Source organism: Prinia subflava, chromosome 15 (assembly GCF_021018805.1).
Source record: "Prinia subflava isolate CZ2003 ecotype Zambia chromosome 15, Cam_Psub_1.2, whole genome shotgun sequence".
Lineage (NCBI taxonomy): Eukaryota > Metazoa > Chordata > Aves > Passeriformes > Cisticolidae > Prinia > Prinia subflava.
The window spans coordinates 14,851,116-14,868,631 of NC_086261.1; the positions used below are offsets into that span (position 1 = coordinate 14,851,116).

At 52.2% G+C, this 17,516-nt stretch overlaps 3 protein-coding genes across 8 annotated transcripts in view; 1 reads left to right on the top strand and 2 right to left on the bottom strand.

The window, feature by feature from the left end:
- ETFA (electron transfer flavoprotein subunit alpha) overlaps positions 1 to 951 on the bottom strand; it is a 29,393-nt gene extending 28,442 nt beyond the window's left edge. The window contains exon 1 of the mRNA XM_063412475.1: positions 798 to 951. Within this exon, the coding sequence (XP_063268545.1) occupies positions 798 to 836 (39 nt within the window). The 5' untranslated portion in view covers positions 837 to 951. The remainder of the gene's footprint in view (positions 1 to 797) is intronic.
- An 8,547-nt stretch (positions 952 to 9,498) lies between these two features.
- Positions 9,499 to 12,539, top strand: ISL2 (ISL LIM homeobox 2). 4 transcript variants are annotated; one of them, XM_063412438.1, is made up of 6 exons: positions 9,499 to 9,691; positions 10,756 to 10,898; positions 11,091 to 11,344; positions 11,455 to 11,738; positions 11,826 to 11,996; positions 12,128 to 12,536. In XM_063412438.1, exons 1-6 carry the CDS (start codon positions 9,634 to 9,636, stop codon positions 12,481 to 12,483), a joined length of 1,266 nt encoding a protein of 421 aa, XP_063268508.1. In that variant the 5' UTR covers positions 9,499 to 9,633; the 3' UTR covers positions 12,484 to 12,536. The 4 variants fall into 4 exon arrangements, with proteins under 4 accessions (XP_063268508.1, XP_063268511.1, XP_063268510.1 ...); XM_063412441.1 differs by having other exon boundaries at positions 10,709 to 10,898; positions 12,128 to 12,534; XM_063412440.1 differs by having other exon boundaries at positions 10,709 to 10,898; positions 11,826 to 12,539.
- Positions 12,540 to 14,484: 1,945 nt separating this feature from the next.
- Positions 14,485 to 17,516, bottom strand: part of SCAPER (S-phase cyclin A associated protein in the ER) — a 137,659-nt gene continuing 134,627 nt past the window's right edge. For all 3 annotated transcript variants that reach the window (XM_063412436.1, XM_063412435.1, XM_063412434.1), the window contains exons 31-32: positions 16,498 to 16,549; positions 14,485 to 14,917 (exon numbers count right to left, since the gene is read on the bottom strand). In XM_063412436.1, coding sequence (XP_063268506.1) covers positions 14,823 to 14,917; positions 16,498 to 16,549 — 147 coding nt within the window. In that variant the 3' untranslated portion in view covers positions 14,485 to 14,822. The remainder of the gene's footprint in view (positions 14,918 to 16,497; positions 16,550 to 17,516) is intronic.

A 17,516-nucleotide genomic window follows, 5' to 3' on the forward strand; every position in this document is an offset into this window, starting at 1 on the left:
GGAGGGGGTATCTCCTGGTGCATTGTAAGAGACTGAGCAGCTAGTCGGGGACATCCTACCAATCATCTCCTCCTATTAACCTTGAGTTCACCTAGACCTTGGTAACACGGCCACTATGACACACCAAGCAGTAAATGGCCTCCAAAAGGCCAGCACTCCTCCCAGCTGAGCAATACGAAGGTCAGACTGGAGAAGCAACAAGTGTTTTGCATTAACTTCACCCACAGGTTGTGATAATGAAGGCAATCACATTTCTGCACCGGTGTGACAGAGAAACGCTGCATTAACCTGCAATAGCCCAGAAAGCTTCTCCTTGAGCCACAAATAATGTTCTAGTGTTCTTAAGAGGCTAGAGTAACAAACTTTAGAACTCTTCTCCACCTGTTGCTCAGCTCGTCCTGCTCAAGGGTGGATGCGAGCGAGCACTCCCAGCAGTTCAGGACTTTCCTGATGCCTACGTTAGCTTTCCACAGGGGACGACAGTCCTCAACTCCTGCCTGCCGTGACCGCTAGAAAGGGCTTCCGGAACAGCCCGTGTCCACTCGGAAACTTTATTTTTGGCAGACAGAGCGGGAGAGGAGTCCAGCGGAGAAGTTCGACCCCGGCGGCGCGGGGCGCTCGCCTCTCAGAGACTCCCTCGACCACCGGTGCCCGGTGGGAAGGGCTCGGCCCCGCGCCCCGCCCCGGGCCCCTCCGCCCGAGTGGGCAGGGCCCGCACGGCCGGGGCGGCGGGAAGGCCCGGTGGGTGCGCACCGCGCGGCCCGAGGGCGCTGCCTGGGGGCTCGCCCCGCACTCACCGCCCGCCGCAGCCGCTGCGCCGCCGCCGCCCGCAACATGGTTCCGCCGGCCCGCACCGCGCCGCTCTCGCGAGAGCACGGCCAGGCCCGCCCCGCCCCGCCGCCCCATTGGAGCGAGCGCCCGGCCAATGCCCGGCAGCGGCGGCGCGGGCGGAGAGGGGAGCGCGGAGCGGCCGCGGCCCGCACAGCCCGCATCGCCCGCACCGCCCGCTGAACCCTGCGCGGCCGGCTGTCCTTCCCGCTCCGCCCGGCTGTCTCTCCGAGCCGCCCGCTGACACCAGCGCTGCGTTCCCCGCACTACTGCCTGTGTCACCCGGCCAGCTGTCCCCCCGCACAGCCGGCTGTGTCCCCCTTCCCGGCTGGCTCTATCCGCCCGCCCCGTACGGTCCAGGCTGTACCGGTGGGCGAGAGCGAAGTTGCCGCTGCCGTAGGGGGCGGGTCCAGCTCCCGCGGAGCACCTCGAGGGGAGCGGACCCCTTCCATTCCAAAATGACCTGGTACCAGCGCCAGCCTCCTCCGGCCGCCTTTGCGCGGTTCCTCTGCACTGCTTCCACAAAGGGTTAAAGCCTTTAAAGAGAAGAAAACAACAGAAAGCAGAGTTATGCCTTCAAATGCCGGTACTCCTTGCCAGATCCTATCCTCAGCCAATGAAATGTGCCTTGCAAAGAGAAAGAAAAGTCTTAATTTACGGCCGTGGAGCCAACAGCTGCCTGGGAGCCTATGGCCCCCGCTGTGGCTGCCCCTGAGCTGCCGGATCCCCGGGCCACGCTGCCAGTAGCAGAAGGCGCAGCAAAAGCAGAAAAGATAATGCAGGGACGGAGTGCGTGGCACACTGGAAAGGCCACATGTCACGGGGCTTCCCAAATGTCGCTCCCTGCCAGTTGTACAAACCACACCTAAACTTCAGACCAGTCAGGTACCACCAGCCCTGGATGCCATCCTCTCACCACAACAGATTTCTGGCTGCCTTACCCACACCCCTGTGCTTGGACCCAAGCCACATTAGACAACAGCTCATGAGCTCTGAATAATTTATACATCTGTTTTATTATTATGATGATTTCTCAGAACCAAAGCAAGACATCTTGTGCCTGCCCCTTACACGGCACCAGGATGCCCCAGGGACCAGACCGAGACTTGCTGTTTTTCCATACCTCTGAATTTTTTTTCTGGGTGGCAAGGAGAGATATTTAAAAATCAATGAAGCAAAATGTTTTAGGACAAATTCACTGCTAAAGTGTGTGCTGTGGTTCTCTGAAAACTTGATGTCCTGGAAAAGCTGGCAAGAGCTGCCATGCTGGAGCAATTGGTCCTGCCAGCCCAGGAGCCCCAAGCACACATGGATTTGGGATTCTCCAGAATGGAATTCCCATCCCAGAAATCACAGGATAGTGAACCACAAATGCAGTTTCTTCCTTCCCATCCTGAAGTGGTTTAGAGTGTAAAAAAGCCCCTAAACATTCCCTGCCCCCCTTCCCCCAGCAATCATGGCCATTGGATTGTTTCTCCAAGAATCAGCAGTGATCTTCAGCATGTCAGTGATTTGTTCTGCATTGCTAAGTCTCTCCATAAGAAAGCAAAAGGCAGATTGATCAAAAAGGCTCTTCAACTTTGCCACAGTCTTGGCACAGGATCACCTCTTAAATTTATTCTGCCACATGATTTTCACATCAGATGCCAAAAAGTGCTGCCTTACAGCAAAAGCTAACCAGGTCCAGCAACTCTAACATCTAAATGGACAATTTACTTTGTCTCAAATCTCAAACTCTAGAAAAGAAGAAAAGCAGCTGTCCTGCATATTACAGCTTTCTGGCCCCAGAGCACTACCTTAACTCCTAAAGCCCCAAAAGAGTGCTGGGAAGGGATGACCTAAAGGAGGTGGCAAATCTCCTTCAGGGCGTGTGCCTAATTATACGGATTAAAGTAGCTCCAGGGCTGCTCTGACTTCTGCCTGGTCTGGCTCCACCCATCCGTCCCGCAAAAAGGAAGGAAATAAAATGAGTGTTTGGAGTGCCTGTGCATTGCCTGGTCTGTGCAAATGACCAAGTGAAAAAACCCCAATTGTTTATATGAAGATGAGGGGGGAAATGGTTTTGCAGAAGCCACAGTACCCTGAGAAGAGTTTAAAATGAGGATTAATATTTGATGTGGCTCTTTATCACCGTTTGAATGATGGTTAAGGTGCAGTGTAACTCTTCAGAGATGTGGAGATTTATGCAGTATAGAAATCCCTACCTGCACCCTAGGTAATCCAACAAAAGCAACAGCAAAGGCAAAATAAGAACATCCTAGGCATCCTTAATTTGCCCATTATGTCTTTTTAATTGGGGTGTTTTACTCATTAAAAGCGTGGCATGTAATTTCATAATCCTATTTTAGGCTCCAAAACTAAGCTTCCAATATGCACATCTCATGTGGATGAAATCGTTACAACAAATATACACTGAAAAACCCCAAACCATAGGAATAAACAAAGCAATCTCATTCAAGCTGGAGCTTTACTACCTCACACTAAAACAAAAGTGAGCTACTATCAAAAGTACTAATTACATGATAGCCAAGAATAAATGGATCCTTTCAATTGGCTGTGTGTCTGGCTTCATAGCAGACACATCGCATTTTCATGAGCAGAGTGACATTGCCACTCTTTAGGTCAGATTTACAGGTGTAGCATCACCAATTCAGAGACATGACAGGCTTTTTATTATATTTTCTGTTTGTAATTTTGATTCAAATCCTCAGCAACACTTCAGATGCACAAATCCTTATTGAAACTGGCTTGATGCGGATTACAGCCTGAAGCACAAAGGAAGTCTTTATCACTTATGGCCAGTGTTTTAGGAGCTTATAACTGTAATCAGGTAGGGATTATATCAGCATGATCCATACAAGCTGAACCATGGCAAAAAGCTTTTTTCTATTTCACCTTCCCAGGACTATAATAAAAATGGAAAATATGCAAAAACCAGGTGCCACTAAAGGTAGAGTCACTGTCCACTGCAGGCAGAAGTTACTACTTTGTATTTTGAAAGAAAAATTAGTCATTAATTAGTGGAAGCAGATCCTTGTATGGTGCGTTGTTATCCAGGATTATTTCATTAGGATTTGCTGACCCAATTTCTGCATTGGAAAGAGAATTACATTTTTTCACACTATTGGGATTGGGGAAAAGAAAAAAATAATAACATAGATTATCCAAACTTTTAAAAATATGGTTGCAAACAAGGACAAATACCTGTATTGGTATCTCTAGAGAGGCCTAATGAAATGAGGACCATTACAAATATGTAATGATGTCTTCCCTAGAATCGGATTTTGGTTTTCTTAAAATACATAATTCCTAATTAAAACATATGGAATCCAGCTAATACAGCCTCATGACTAAGGGATTTAGTGAAGAGCAGGAATTTTTTTTTATTACTGCTATGATGGTCCCTCTGTCACAGGTCATCCTCAGCTTACTCCTCCTGCAATCACCCTGGGGATAGCTGACTCAGATAAATTAAAAGAGCTTCATTTGGGAAGCTCCCCAACACACAAAAGGATTCACCTCCTAATCTGTCAAAATCCAATAACGTTAAAGCAACTGCAACCTGCTGACAGCTCAGCAGGACCCCCAAACCGATGGAGAGGACCCACAGCCCAGCACCTGATGGGAATAAAACCCACCTTGGAAGCAGTAGCAGGAGAAGTTCCTGCTGCTGAAACAATTTGTGCCCAAGTGCTGTAAGCTCACAGGGTCCGAGTGGTTCAGCCAGCCCAGGACATTGCCAGTCCCTCCCTGCACTCACCCCTTGCCCACAGCCATGAGCTGTACACAAGGAGGGGCACGTGGCCCTAGAGTCCTGCTCTCTGCCCCTCATTGTCATTGGCATAAAGACTGATCTCCACACGTCTGACATTGGAGGTCCTTTATAGACCACCACCGGTGTGCTTATGCTCTGCTCAGATCACCCTACAGCCACTCACCTGCAGGGCTCAGAGCAGCAGCTGCTCTTTCATGAGGCCTTACAGAAGCCTTTGGAAGGAGACAATGTCACAAGCCCTGCCTACGAAGTGGGGGACAGAGGAAAGAGCTCACCCAAAGTCATCCCATAGCAGGGACAGCCCTTCTAGTACTGAGCCTACAAAAGCACCACAGACAGGTATTTTCTCTTTTTTATAAACTACTCTCTCTTGCTAATAATTTCCATGTGCCACTGTATTCCCACTCATACCAGCCCGAGCCATTCCTGCAGCAGTATGGACAGGGGAACAGCTCTTTCCATGCCTCTAAGCACTTTTCAAGGAAAGTTGCTTTTTCTTTTTTCTTTCTGTTTCAGCTCAGTCAATAGCACTTCTGTGTAAGCACGGCAGCTGCAGTAGGCCTTGTTTCCAGTGTTTTGGTACCTGCTTGATTTGTGATATCTTTATTGCAGAGCCCGTTAGGGAGGAGAACCTTCTGGTGAAGTTACCTGCCACTTATAGCACCTGGTGACGAAAGCTAATGTACCTCCTGCTTGCCCTGTCACAAAGTCTGAGATGAAGTCTACAAAGTTTGCAATTCACCCATTGCCTTTAATCCTGCAGATAATGGTATAACAAGATCCAGTGTCTGGGGGTGGAACCTAAACTACACATTTAGATGTCCACTCCAGTGAAAGTGGTTAACAAGCAGGATGCGAGAGCAAGGCAGCCTCTCCTGCACTGGCAGGAGACACCAAGACCAGATGCATCTCTGGGAGAGATGACTGAGGTGAATCATAAATTAACAGGCTTACTATGAGGGAAAAAACAATAATTCTGTGTCCAATTGCATGGTCTGGTGTGAAGGAGACCAGAAGAGATGGGCCAAGAAGTCTTTTCTGCACTCATGAACTTTCTGAATCCTTCTTATCCACAGGGAAAAATGGCAAGGGCTCCCTTTGCCATGTTACCATGGCTGATTCTTAATCACTAGCAGGGCTGGCAGTAGCTCTTGTGCAACACCACTTTCCCCAGCGCTGGGCCCTGTTCCCCTGCAATGCTCCCAACCCCTGCTGGTCTCAGAAGAATTGAGCCCAAAGCTCCACATAGCAATTCAAATGCATCACCAGACATTAGGCCACCGGGTTAACCACTGTTTAATTTCGTCACATTTGTTTGTGAGTTATGTACGTGCCTTTCTTTTGTCAACATCTCCTTTTAGAAAGGATATTGATTTTGTTTTCAAAGACTCTCGAAAATAAAATGAATGACTACATTCTAAGGAAGAGTCATTTTCTCAACAGCTGTAAATAATTTATTGTTCGCAACCCACCCAGATCAAAAGATACTTCATCAACTGATGTGGCAAAATCTGGTGCAAGCTGCATTTCTATTATCTCAGATCCAATTAACCATTTGGAGCAGACTAAAACATAACTAGATCAATCCAGAATCAGATTAATATCCAATCCATAATCACATTAATCACAATCTGTCCATAATTAGCCATCAGATAATCCCATTGGACAGGAGGTGACATGCAGTATCCCATTATCCCATTAATTATCTATTTTCAGTATTAGACATTGTGCCCAAACACAAGGAAATGTTTTTTAAAAGAAAAATGGATAGGGAATTCTGATTGTGCTACATCTGCCCCATTGAAACTCCCCAGTGTCTCAGTGTTGGAGTTTTACAACATTTCTTTTGTTTTGCCAAATTCTGCTAGGACCAAGAGAAGTTTTTTGAGAGACATCATCTTTTTAATAAAATATAACTATCTTAGGAAGATGGATATATAAAACATTTGTTTCATGTGAACAAGTTTGTTCAAAAGAAAGAAAGAAAGAAAACTCTTCATCAAAGGTTTTAATGGTAACATGATAACAATAGCTTTGCAATGCTAAATCTTATTGCAGATGGTTCCTGTCCTTTTTTGTAATGTAAGTGAAATTGCGTTCCATCTGTTTTAATTTTATAATGGACTTAATCCATGGTTGGCTCTGAAAGAATCAGCGTTTACTGCCTTTGCAATCTGCTGCAAACAAAAAAAATAGTTACCATTTCCCCCTTCTAGAGGGAACTTGTATTTCTATTTGGGAGTAAACCCCAGAGTTGCTCTGTAGAGTGGGAAGTAGCATTAGCCAGCCTCACCCCACAGCCAGGCAGCCCTTGCCAGCTCTCACACCAAACCCAACCGGAACTGCCACAAAAGAGAATAGAATCTGTGGACACTGGGTGGAGGAGAGCAAGGACTAATCAGTGTGGCAGGAGAGATTGATTGCCTTTGGCTCTGACCAGAAAATGCTTCTAGCAGTCCCTAGTTAGCTGAACACAGTTTTCCAGAGGTGCCTCCTGGACTGAATTATTCCATGATTTTATGATGGGCTTTCCCTTACCCTCCCTCAGATGAACCAACAATTAACCTGTTTGTAAAACATGTGGTATCAAGCTGGTTCAATGGCTCTTGGGATTACCTGTAGTAATTTTAAAGCTTTTTGTACATCACATAGAGAAGGTGCAGGGCTTTCAACATTTCCCTGGCATGTAATTTTTGGCCTGTGCAGCAGTGCCTACTCTGTTCCTACCTGCCTGGTGGTGAAGTGAGTCCAGTCCAACGATACCTGCCTGGTGTCAGCACGTTGCTCTGCTCAGATACAGGTGTGACTGCAGCACAGCTTTGCATTAGGTTTGGAAAAGTTTGGTTGGCTCAGCTGTAACTTTACTAATTCCTAAACTGGTGGAAGGTTTGGGAGAGCAGAAAGGATCCTGCCCTCAAGTGGGAAAAGGGTGATGCAACGCAGAGCATCCCTGCCAAGCTGCTATATTCTTAGACATGTCTCATTCTCCTATCACTCTGAATTTTTTGCATTTTATTGTTAACACATGCAGATACTGACTCACCCAGGACTCTGAATTCTGGCTCAGGCTGAAGTCACCCTTCTGTACCCTCTTTTCTGCCAGGTGCCCAGGTGTGGAACTATTGTTGTTTAAATTTTGGGGGGCTCCCGGGGGACAGGGGTGAACAAGAGCAAACCATTTCCATAAAATGCAATCCCACATGGAACTGCGCTGCCCCACAGGGCAGTAGAAGTTCCCATCACCCATCCCTCGGGGTCACCCCAGTTTGAAGAACCAACCAAACTTTTCCAATTCCCTTCATACCTCTCACCCCCCGCCTGGCTCTGCCACTGGCAAGCGAGTCACGCTAGCGGCAGGCAGCAGTCAGACCACAACCCCGGCAGGCAGGGAACACACGGGCTCACCCTGCCCTGAGGATGTCACTGCTGCACCGCGCCTCTGCCCCTTCGCACATGCAGGGGCAGGCAGGGATACCAAAATCCCTTGGTGACTTCTGTCGCTGCTGAAGTGGGTGCTTCAAATGCCATCCATCCTCCTTTCCCCCGCAGCTATTGTACAAATTTAAAAGCTTGCTTTCAACATTAGGGGTCCTCAAAGGGATAGCAGGAGCTGTTGTCAGGCTGGTAGAGTGGATCAAATAGTGAAGCACTTTATCCAGAGTCCTCTCCCCCTCCCCAGCTTCTGGGGTTACATACTTGCAGGGTGCCTGACTCACACAAAAGACAAGTGCTTCAGCTGGAAAACCCATCCCGCCTCGCTCCTCTGAGAAAAACGAGCGCAGCCTGCCCTTCCTGAACCAGCATCTAAAGTCACCATGTTCTTCCCAAGCCACACAGATTGGCAAATGCCTGTCAAATTCCATGCGTAAAATCAAAAAGGTGATTGCATGGAGGAGAAGGACAGGACCAAAGCCCCAAGACAGCGGCAATCTCAATTCCGGCATGTATAAGCTTTCCTGGACCTTATGAGGCACCCGTGGTGCTGTGCTGCAAAGTCTTTGGGAATTTAACACCATGTCAAAGGCGACTGAAGTGCTTTCCCTGTGTTTCTGCTAATGCACGAGAAGCCCATGAAGACATGGGGGAAAGAGGGAAGGAAAAAGAACGGAAGGCATAAAAAAATCAGCAGGAGAGGTTCAACTGCGGGAGCAGCACGGAATCAGGTGCATGAAAACGCGGTAAAATACTATTTTTTCTCCGCTATTTTCAACTCGTCACGGGGCTGCTGCCCGGGACGGCCGCCCCGACGGCGTGGTCGGTTCTGTTCGGGTCCGTCGGGGCGGCTCATCGGCACACGGGCCTCAGCAGGTGACTGTTCCGCGGGTGCGCAGCATCAAGCCGGCGTCCGCCGGGCAGCCCCTTCCCGTCCGCAGCGGAGATGCTCTTCTGCGCAGCGCCGGGATTGTCCCGCCGCTCCCGCCCGCGGGCACCTGCCAGCGGCACGCCGAAACGCTGGGGAAAGAACAACGAAATAAAATGCAAAAGAGACGAGAAAGAGAAGGAAGAGGGAAATAAAAGGAGAAAATTATAGGCGAACTAAAAGTCAAGAAGAATAACAGGGAAAACAGAGGAGGAAAAGCAGCTACAAGGAATCTTCTCCTCGGGCTGCCGATGCCGCCGTTCCTTGCGCGCACAGGGCCGAGGCGCACCGCGGCGGGCGGGGCGCAGGGTCCCGAGGCCGCCCGGGGCGCAGGGCGCGGAGCACCTTCTTCCGCCGGGCCCGGGGCCGCGCGCCCCGTCAGTGCCGGCGTCGTGCGGCTCCGTGCGGGTCCCGCGGGGCGTGCGCCCCGCTCCGCGCCCGCCGCGCGCCCATTGTTCGGCCCCGCCAATCCGCGGGCTCTCCCCGCGGCCGCCAATCGCCTCCGGGGGCCGCGCGGTGAGGTCAGCGCCGCTGCGCGCTGACATCACGGCGCGGCCCGGCGGGGCGGGCCCGGGGGGGCGGGCGCGGCCCCCGCCCCGCTCCGCGCGGGTAGTGGTGGAGCGGCGGCTCCGCATCCCGCATCGCTGCCGGTGCGCAGGGGGCCGCCCGCATGGTGGACATCCTCCTCCCGCGGCCGCTCCCGGGCGCCATGGGGGAGCCCTCCAAGAGTAAGTGCGCGCAGAGCAGCGCAGCGCGGGGCCAAGGCGGGCGGGCGGGCGCGGGACCCTGCGGTAGAGCTCCGAGCCGCCTGTGCCGTCGGGCGGACTGGCGGACAGCGGGCCCGCTGACAGCGCTGGGAAGGGCAGCGGCCCCACGGCGGGCGCGGGCGGCTGCGGGCTCGGCCCGTGGCAACTCCGGTGCCGCTATTCCCGTTCGTGCCCAGCGCTTCCCGGTCCGCTGGCCCCGTTCCTTACCGAATGTCTGTCCTTTCTGCTGTCCGCGACGCTGAGCTCATTTCTTTCGGTGTGCTTCCGTTTCTTTCTCTGCTTCCCTCTGCTTTTTCTTTCTTTCTTTCTTTGCCCTTGCTACAGTTTTTCTTTCCTTATCTCTTTGGTGTTTCATTTTGTCTTTTTTTTTTTTTTATCTTTCCACTTTTTTTTAATTTTCATTTTCTTTCTGACCTTGTTTAGTTTTATTTCTCTTTCCGTCTCTTTGATTCCATGTCTCTTACTGTTTTCATTTGTCTATGTTCCCATTTTAACTGTCTCTTGGTTTTAGATGCTTTTATATCTCTTTCCATCATTCTGTTTTAATTTCTTTTTCCTTCTTTCTTTCCTTCCTTTTTTCTTTGTTTCTTTCCTTATTTCTTTCAAGTTTTCCTCAGCCGTTGTTTTATTGTTTCTGTGTTTCTACTTTTATTTTCCTTTTCCGAAATTCTGCTTTTACGTCTCTGTCTTTCTGCATTTATTTGTCTTGATCAAGTTTCTGTATTTTTTTTTCTCTCTCTCTCTTTTTTTTTTCTTTTCTTTTTTTTTTTCCCTGGCCGTATTCATCTCCTTTTGTGTTTCCATTCTTTCTGTCCGATGTCTGTCTTTATTTCCCTTTCTTCCAATTTTGGAAAAAACCAAAACAAAACAGAATAAGAAAACAGGGTGAAGTGTAAAAAAGAAAAGTGCCTTTCCACAATTGCTGCCCCTGCTCTGGCACAATGCTGGCTCTGACCGTACCCCGCTCGCTCCCGGCAGGGCGGCCGGGGCTGGCCCTGTGCGCGGGCTGCGGGGGCCGCATCCAGGACCCCTTCCTGCTGCGGGTGTCGCCGGACCTGGAGTGGCACGTCGCCTGCCTCAAGTGCGCCGAGTGCGGGCAGCCCCTGGACGAGACCTGCACATGCTTCCTGCGCGACGGCAAGGCCTACTGCAAACGGGATTACAGCAGGTGACCCCGAATGCGCCAGCGCTCGTTAGAAAAAAAAATAACTCAGACCCGAAAAGTACAAAAGCCCCTTAAGCCCCCCGAATTTCCCCCAACGAAAACTCGACTCTCGGCCGCTGCCCGTCCCTGCGGCACCTCCTGGAGCCGCCCCGACGGCGCGGCCGCGGGCCCTGACTGTGCGTCGCTTCTCTGCAGGCTCTTCGGCATCAAGTGCGCCCAGTGCCGGGCGGCGTTCAGCAGCAGCGACCTGGTAATGCGCGCCCGCGACCACGTCTACCACCTGGAGTGCTTCCGCTGCGCCGCCTGCGGCCGCCAGCTCCTGCCCGGAGACCAATTCTGCCTGCGGGAGCGCGACCTGCTCTGCCGCGCCGACCACGGGCCGCCCCCCGACGGCGCCGCCGCCCGCGGACCGCGCAGCCCCGCGCTGCCGCCGGCCGCGCACCTCGCAGGTACCGGCTCCCCGTCGGGGCGGGCGGCGGGGCGGGGAGGGTGTCGGGGGGGCTGCGGCGGGCGAGAGGGCGGCGGCGCTGACGGTGCGCGCCCTCCCCGCCCGTCGCAGAGCCGGTGCCCGGGCGGCCGCCTGCCCCGCGGCCGCCGGCGCACAAGGCGGCGGAGAAGACCACCCGCGTGCGGACGGTGCTGAACGAGAAGCAGCTGCACACGCTGCGGACCTGCTACGCCGCCAACCCGCGCCCCGACGCCCTGATGAAGGAGCAGCTTGTGGAAATGACGGGGCTCAGTCCCCGCGTCATCCGCGTCTGGTTCCAGAACAAGCGCTGCAAGGACAAGAAAAAGTCCATCCTCATGAAGCAGCTCCAGCAGCAGCAGCACAGCGACAAGACGGTGAGCGCCCACCCTCTCCGCCGGGGAGGGAGCGAGGGGGGGCGGGTGCTCGGGCGGCAGCCGCGCTGAATCCCCGTGTGTCCGCAGAGCCTGCAGGGCCTCACCGGGACGCCGCTGGTGGCCGGGAGCCCCATCCGCCACGAGAGCGCCGTGCAGGGCAGCGCCGTGGAGGTCCAGACCTATCAACCACCCTGGAAGGCGCTCAGCGAGTTCGCCCTGCAGAACGATCTGGAGCAGCCCGCCGCCTTCCAGCAGCTGGTGAGCCGCGCCGGGCCGTCCGTCGGGCCGCAGGGGACGGGCAGATCCCGGCCCGCCGGGCCCGGGCGCTGCGGAAGGGGGACGGGGCAGGGGGCGACCTCGCCGGGACCTCACCGCCGCTACTCCCCCAGGTCTCCTTCTCCGAGTCCGGCTCCTTGGGCACCTCCTCCGGCAGCGACGTGACCTCGCTGTCCTCCCAGCTCCCCGACACCCCCAACAGCATGGTACCCAGCCCGGCCGAGACGTGAAGCGGCCCGTCCGCCCCGCCGCGGGACCTCCGCATGCCTGCGCTCCCTGCATGAGACACCCGGCCCCGGGCCGCTCCCAGAGCGCCGGACAAACGCCTTTGTTTTTTAATTATTCTTATTTAAAAACAAACAAAAAATACGTTACTGACGGCCAAAAAAGCACCGGGATCCTCGCTGCCTTCACCAGACCAGAGGGAGAGCCCCCGCCCTGGTTATTTCGTGGGGTTTTTTTTGTTTGATTCTTTTTTTTTTTTTTTTTTCCCTGCGGATTTCGATGTTTCTTTTCCCCAAAGAAACGTGGATTTCCCCGCCGAAGCCCGGCCGGTGACAGGCTGCCTCGCCCCCCGCTTGCGCTGGGGACGGTTTTTCTTCCCTTTTTGAAAGGGAAAAATAAATAATAATAATAACAATCTACAAAAGGGGGAGAGACTCCTCCGGCGTGCGGCCGCGGAGCCGGCCTGGACCTTCCTCTGCGGACCCGCGCTGTCCAGCCTCATCTCACACCGATGCCTCTCCCGGGCCGTGGTCCCCGGCCCCGCACGATCGCTGGAAAAACGGGACACGGAAACGAAACTTTTTAACGAGAAAACCAGTACTAATAATGTTAAGTTATCAATGGACGAAGGACGGATTGTTTGCGCCTTTAATGATCAAAAGTAAGTTATTGTTATTTATTGTCAGAGTCAGCGGTTGAATAGTGGGATTAAATATTTTGGACTTAATAAAAAAAAAAAAAAAAAGAAAGAAAACACAATTGTTTTAAACGAAAAAAACAAAAACAACCTAAAAAAAGTCGCGGAAGGGCGGCGAAGGGGAACCCCAGGCGCGGAACGGCGCGGCCATACGGATCGGGAGCGGAACAGAGCGGGCCGGACGGGCAGAGCCCCGGCTTCTCCCGCACGGCCTCACCGCACTGCGCTAATCGGCTTTCAGAACCGGGGCCGCTTATTTATAGCCAGGGAGGCGGAGCGCAGGTTTCCCTTTCGGAGCAGCCCCCGGGCTCGCCCGGCCGTGCCCGCACCTGCCGCGGTGCGGGGCCGCCTCGCCTCTCCCCGGGGGTGGCGGGGCTGGGCGGCGGGGGGCCCCCCGGGGCGGCGAGGCCAGCCCTACCCTGCCGCCTATCCATCCCCCGTCCAGAGCCAGGCGGCGACTCCTTATCTGCCTCTGGCATCACAGGGAGCGCGGCGGGGCTCCAGCTCCTGTGCTGTCCTTGCCCGCGCGGGACTGTTCAGGACCAGCTCCCCGCGGGATCGCAGGCCCGGCCAAGCTCAAGCCACGGCGAGCCGCACCCCTGTCCCCATCCCCGGGCACCCGGGGAGCGGGGGGAGAGCCGGGACCTGCCGGAGCCCTCCGGGCTGCAGGGGCTGGGTAGCGCGGCGCCGGGGTGGCTCCACCAGCACCCTGACCGACTGCGGAGCGGTGTGCAGGGACCAGGCTCCCACGGCGAGCTGCCGTCGGGGCGCACGGAGCGGCCCGGGCTGCGGGGCCGCCTCAGCCCGGGGCTGCTCTGCACTGCCGGGACGGCCCGTCTCCCGGCTGGGGACAGGTGGGGATGGGGATCCTGCCGCCCTCCCAGCCCCGCCGCGGGGCTCCCGCAGTTACCTGGCTCCGTCCGGGTCGGGCTGGAGCTCCGCGCGTTCTCTCGGGGCTGGACTAGAGCTGGACTAGAGCGCGGCCTCGCCTCAGGACCGCCGCCGCCTCAGGCCCGTGCCGGCCGGCCCGGGCAGCTGCGGAAGGCGCGCGGGCCGCGGTCCGCGGCCGCCAAGAGTAGACTGTTCCGGTGCCGATCGCGGTCCCGGTGCCGGTCCCTGTCCGGCACCGGTGGCGGTCCCGGTCGCTGCCCGGGCCGTGGTGCCGGTACCTGCGGGCCGGGATCGGCGGCGGCCCCGCCGCAGTGCAGGGCCGGGGCGTCGCGCGCCCCCTCAGCGCCGCGGCGCGCGGGAAGCGGCTCCGGGCCGGGCCGGAGCGCGGGGAGCACCGGGAGGCTGCGGCCAGCGGGCCCGGCCCGAGCGGCACTCAAAAATGCAGGAGTTAAAAAAGCTGCCTCGGGTGACGTATCCTCAATCACCCAAAAAATCATAAGCAAACTTTCCCCAGGGCCAGATCCGACGAATTACTTTGATTTGATTCTGATCGACTCTTGATTAACGAGAAAGACATCTTACGAGTGGTTTTTTCCTCTCTTTCTGAACCGTGTTGCTTATGGTAATTCAAACATACTGATGATTTTAACACAGAAATCACACAAGACAGAATAAGTTATTTTATTACAAGATATATAGAACATATTTCCTCTATTTGCAACCTTATTTCAGCAGTTCTGCAGTGCAAGTCCCACCACACGGTAGAAAACCGAAATCATAAGATTGGATACAAGAACGAAATAAACTCAAATTATCAAAATTACAAAACAGAACTTGGAAGTATCTACAGTACTTATACAAATAGTGCAAATTATATATCTACAGCATAAGTATTTAGAGTATCAAAAACCTTTAGGAACAGCCTTTTAAAGAAGGTAGTCAGCAGGAACTGGTCAGTGTGACGATGTCAGGGATTTAAAAACTAAATGCAACTCTTATTTTTTCAAGAAGAACTGTCGAGCTTCTTCCCAGGACTGCCGGGGGAATCTGTTGGAGAGCTCAAGATAATCTTGAGAAGTGAAAAATTTTTCTGTTGAAGACAGAACATAAAATTACCAAGTTATTCCCTCTTAAGATAAGATGGCAATAAAACAAGAATAATGAATGTGCAGCCAATTCGAGATACTTCAAGTAATTTACTCCCCTCTGCCTATGCAAATCTTCTCAGACCATGGGGTGACAGTTCTGTGGAGCTCGGGACATCTACGCTTGGCTTTAAGAACAGGGGCAGAGGCTGTGACGAGCAAAGGCTCCCGTTTGAAGCTGATCAGGCTCTCTGCCCTGTGCACAGGAACATTGCACATCTCTGCACACTTCACGTTCGTGGACCCACCGGGGACCAGCTCAGCCTCGTCCTACTCTGGGCAGCCTCAGCAGCGTTTTCTGCTCAGCAGTTTCTTTTTTTCCACCACAAAGGGCTGCAGAGTTGTGCTCCCGACTCCCCAGAGCTCGGAGCATGAGCACAAATGCAGCTTTCACTCCCCAGAGCGTGCTGTGACGTGGGCAGGACTCCACTGTGCACAGGTTTGAGGGTCTGATCCTCCATACACTACCCAACCATGAAGTTTGTGCTTTCAGGTTTTATTCCCGTCAGTGTTATTACTCCCATCTGTCTTTGGAGAAACCATCCTTAGCATTGAAGTGATAGATAAAAATAATCCTGCCTACACTGTTATCAATCCAACTTTTTTACAATTGGGGAATGTTTAGAAATCGCACTCACATGTCACCACATCTTTGTTTAAAATTTCCTCCAGTTTGAATAGTGAAAATAAAAAACAAGTTTTCCACTTGGATTTTAGATGTTTCTTGAGCAGATCCTCATGCAAACACAATCCTGGAAAGTTGATGCTGCTTCAGACTGAGATGTCTGATGTTGCCAGTAAAAATCTCCATAAAGTTACCTTAATTTTGTAATTTATTTTTAAACAAAAACTTTACGCTTTAGCCCTAGAACCACTCATCTCCTGGCAAATGCTGAGGAAATGGTGGTGGGTTTCTACTTGTTCTAAGGGAGGAATGACTGAGCAGAGCATTTTATGCACAATTCGGCTACTCGAGACTAGATGCCCATCAACACTCGAATTTCAGCTGTGTTTAGCAAGTAACAGCCATCTCAGCTGAGAATCTTTCAAATGCTTAGCCTAGAAAGGTTGACTGCATTTAAAATAATATTTATACTAACTGAGGGGGAAAAAACCCACGACTCTTCTGCAAACTGACAAACTTTAAAGGACAATTAAAGGACAGTATTTTGGAGATTTTTGGCTCCCTGGATGTATTGGCATGGCTGCATAGCTTCTGCAACCTAAAACTTTTGAAGGCAGCCTTTGTGTCAGCTAATTAAAAATGTGCAGGTACAGTATCACATTTTAAGTCATGATACCACATGGCATTGAATAAAGATTAACAGTCTGAACCCCTGATAGATGAGCAGCAGACTGGAAAACACGTATGTGTAAATTAGGATGTAAGCCAGGGAGCCCACCCCAAACTGTAAAATTGTGCTGCACTTTATTTCTTTTCAGCGATGCCGATTCAAAAATTAAATCACAATATCTACACATTTTGTTACCCAATTATTACTCTGTTACACTGCAGAGAACGTACCCCTCTGCTGAGATAACTGATTTTCCATTTGGCCTGAGCTCTGTGCAAAATCCTATGGCGGAAAACAAACAAAAAAAAGACATCAGGTTTTCGGATCTGAGGAATTAAAACAACATTTTAAAGTCTTCACAGTCATTCAAAAATAGTAATACTCCATGTAATCTGTAAATTAACAAATCTAGCTTGTTTGCTACATAACACAATACTGCCAGCACTTAAATTCTGTAATTCACAGTGGATTTTTATACATTTATTTATATCTGTTTTCAAAAAATATGTTTTTAGTACACAACAGAGAATCCAAGGCTTCAACATCTTAGGAAATTGTTATTATTGTGATTTTTTATTTACCATAGCCATGCTTCTGTAAAACAAATGGTGTTTCAGATTTTTGCTCCCAACTCCAAGTACACTCTTTAAAAATTCATGACTGATCCCAGTTCCAGCGGCTGTGCCTCCCGGGAGCCCGAGGTGCTGATCTCCTGGGGGAACGTGGAGTCGCTGCCCTGGCAGCCAGGGGTGCCCCAGCTGTGCCCCAGCTGTGCCCCAGCTGTGCCCCAGCGTGGCACTGCACCATCCCGCTGCTGTTGGGATGCAGCATCCTCGGAGCAGCACCGGCCTCAGCCGGCCCCGCCGAGCTCCCCACCACACATCCTGCCCTTGGCTGGGGTCTCCAGCCAGCAGAATGCTGCACAAGGGATCACCCGAGATGAGAGACACCCAGCAAAGCACGGATACTCCTGAATGTTTCTACTCATTTCTGCACGTCTCCAAACAGAAGTAACAAAAACAAACAGGCTGATGCAAATTTCAGCTGATAGAAATAAATCTATCAGTAGGGAGAGCCCTGTAAAACGCAGCAATGCTCTTCCTTTGATTTTGGCTGCACATTTAACACACTGTATTTAAGTGATATATTCGTCCACATCACCAAACTTTTACGTAAACGGGACTTCTTTTTGTGTTCCCTGGCAAAGGAAGAATCTCATTTTCTAGTCACGGGGCAACATTTTACAGTC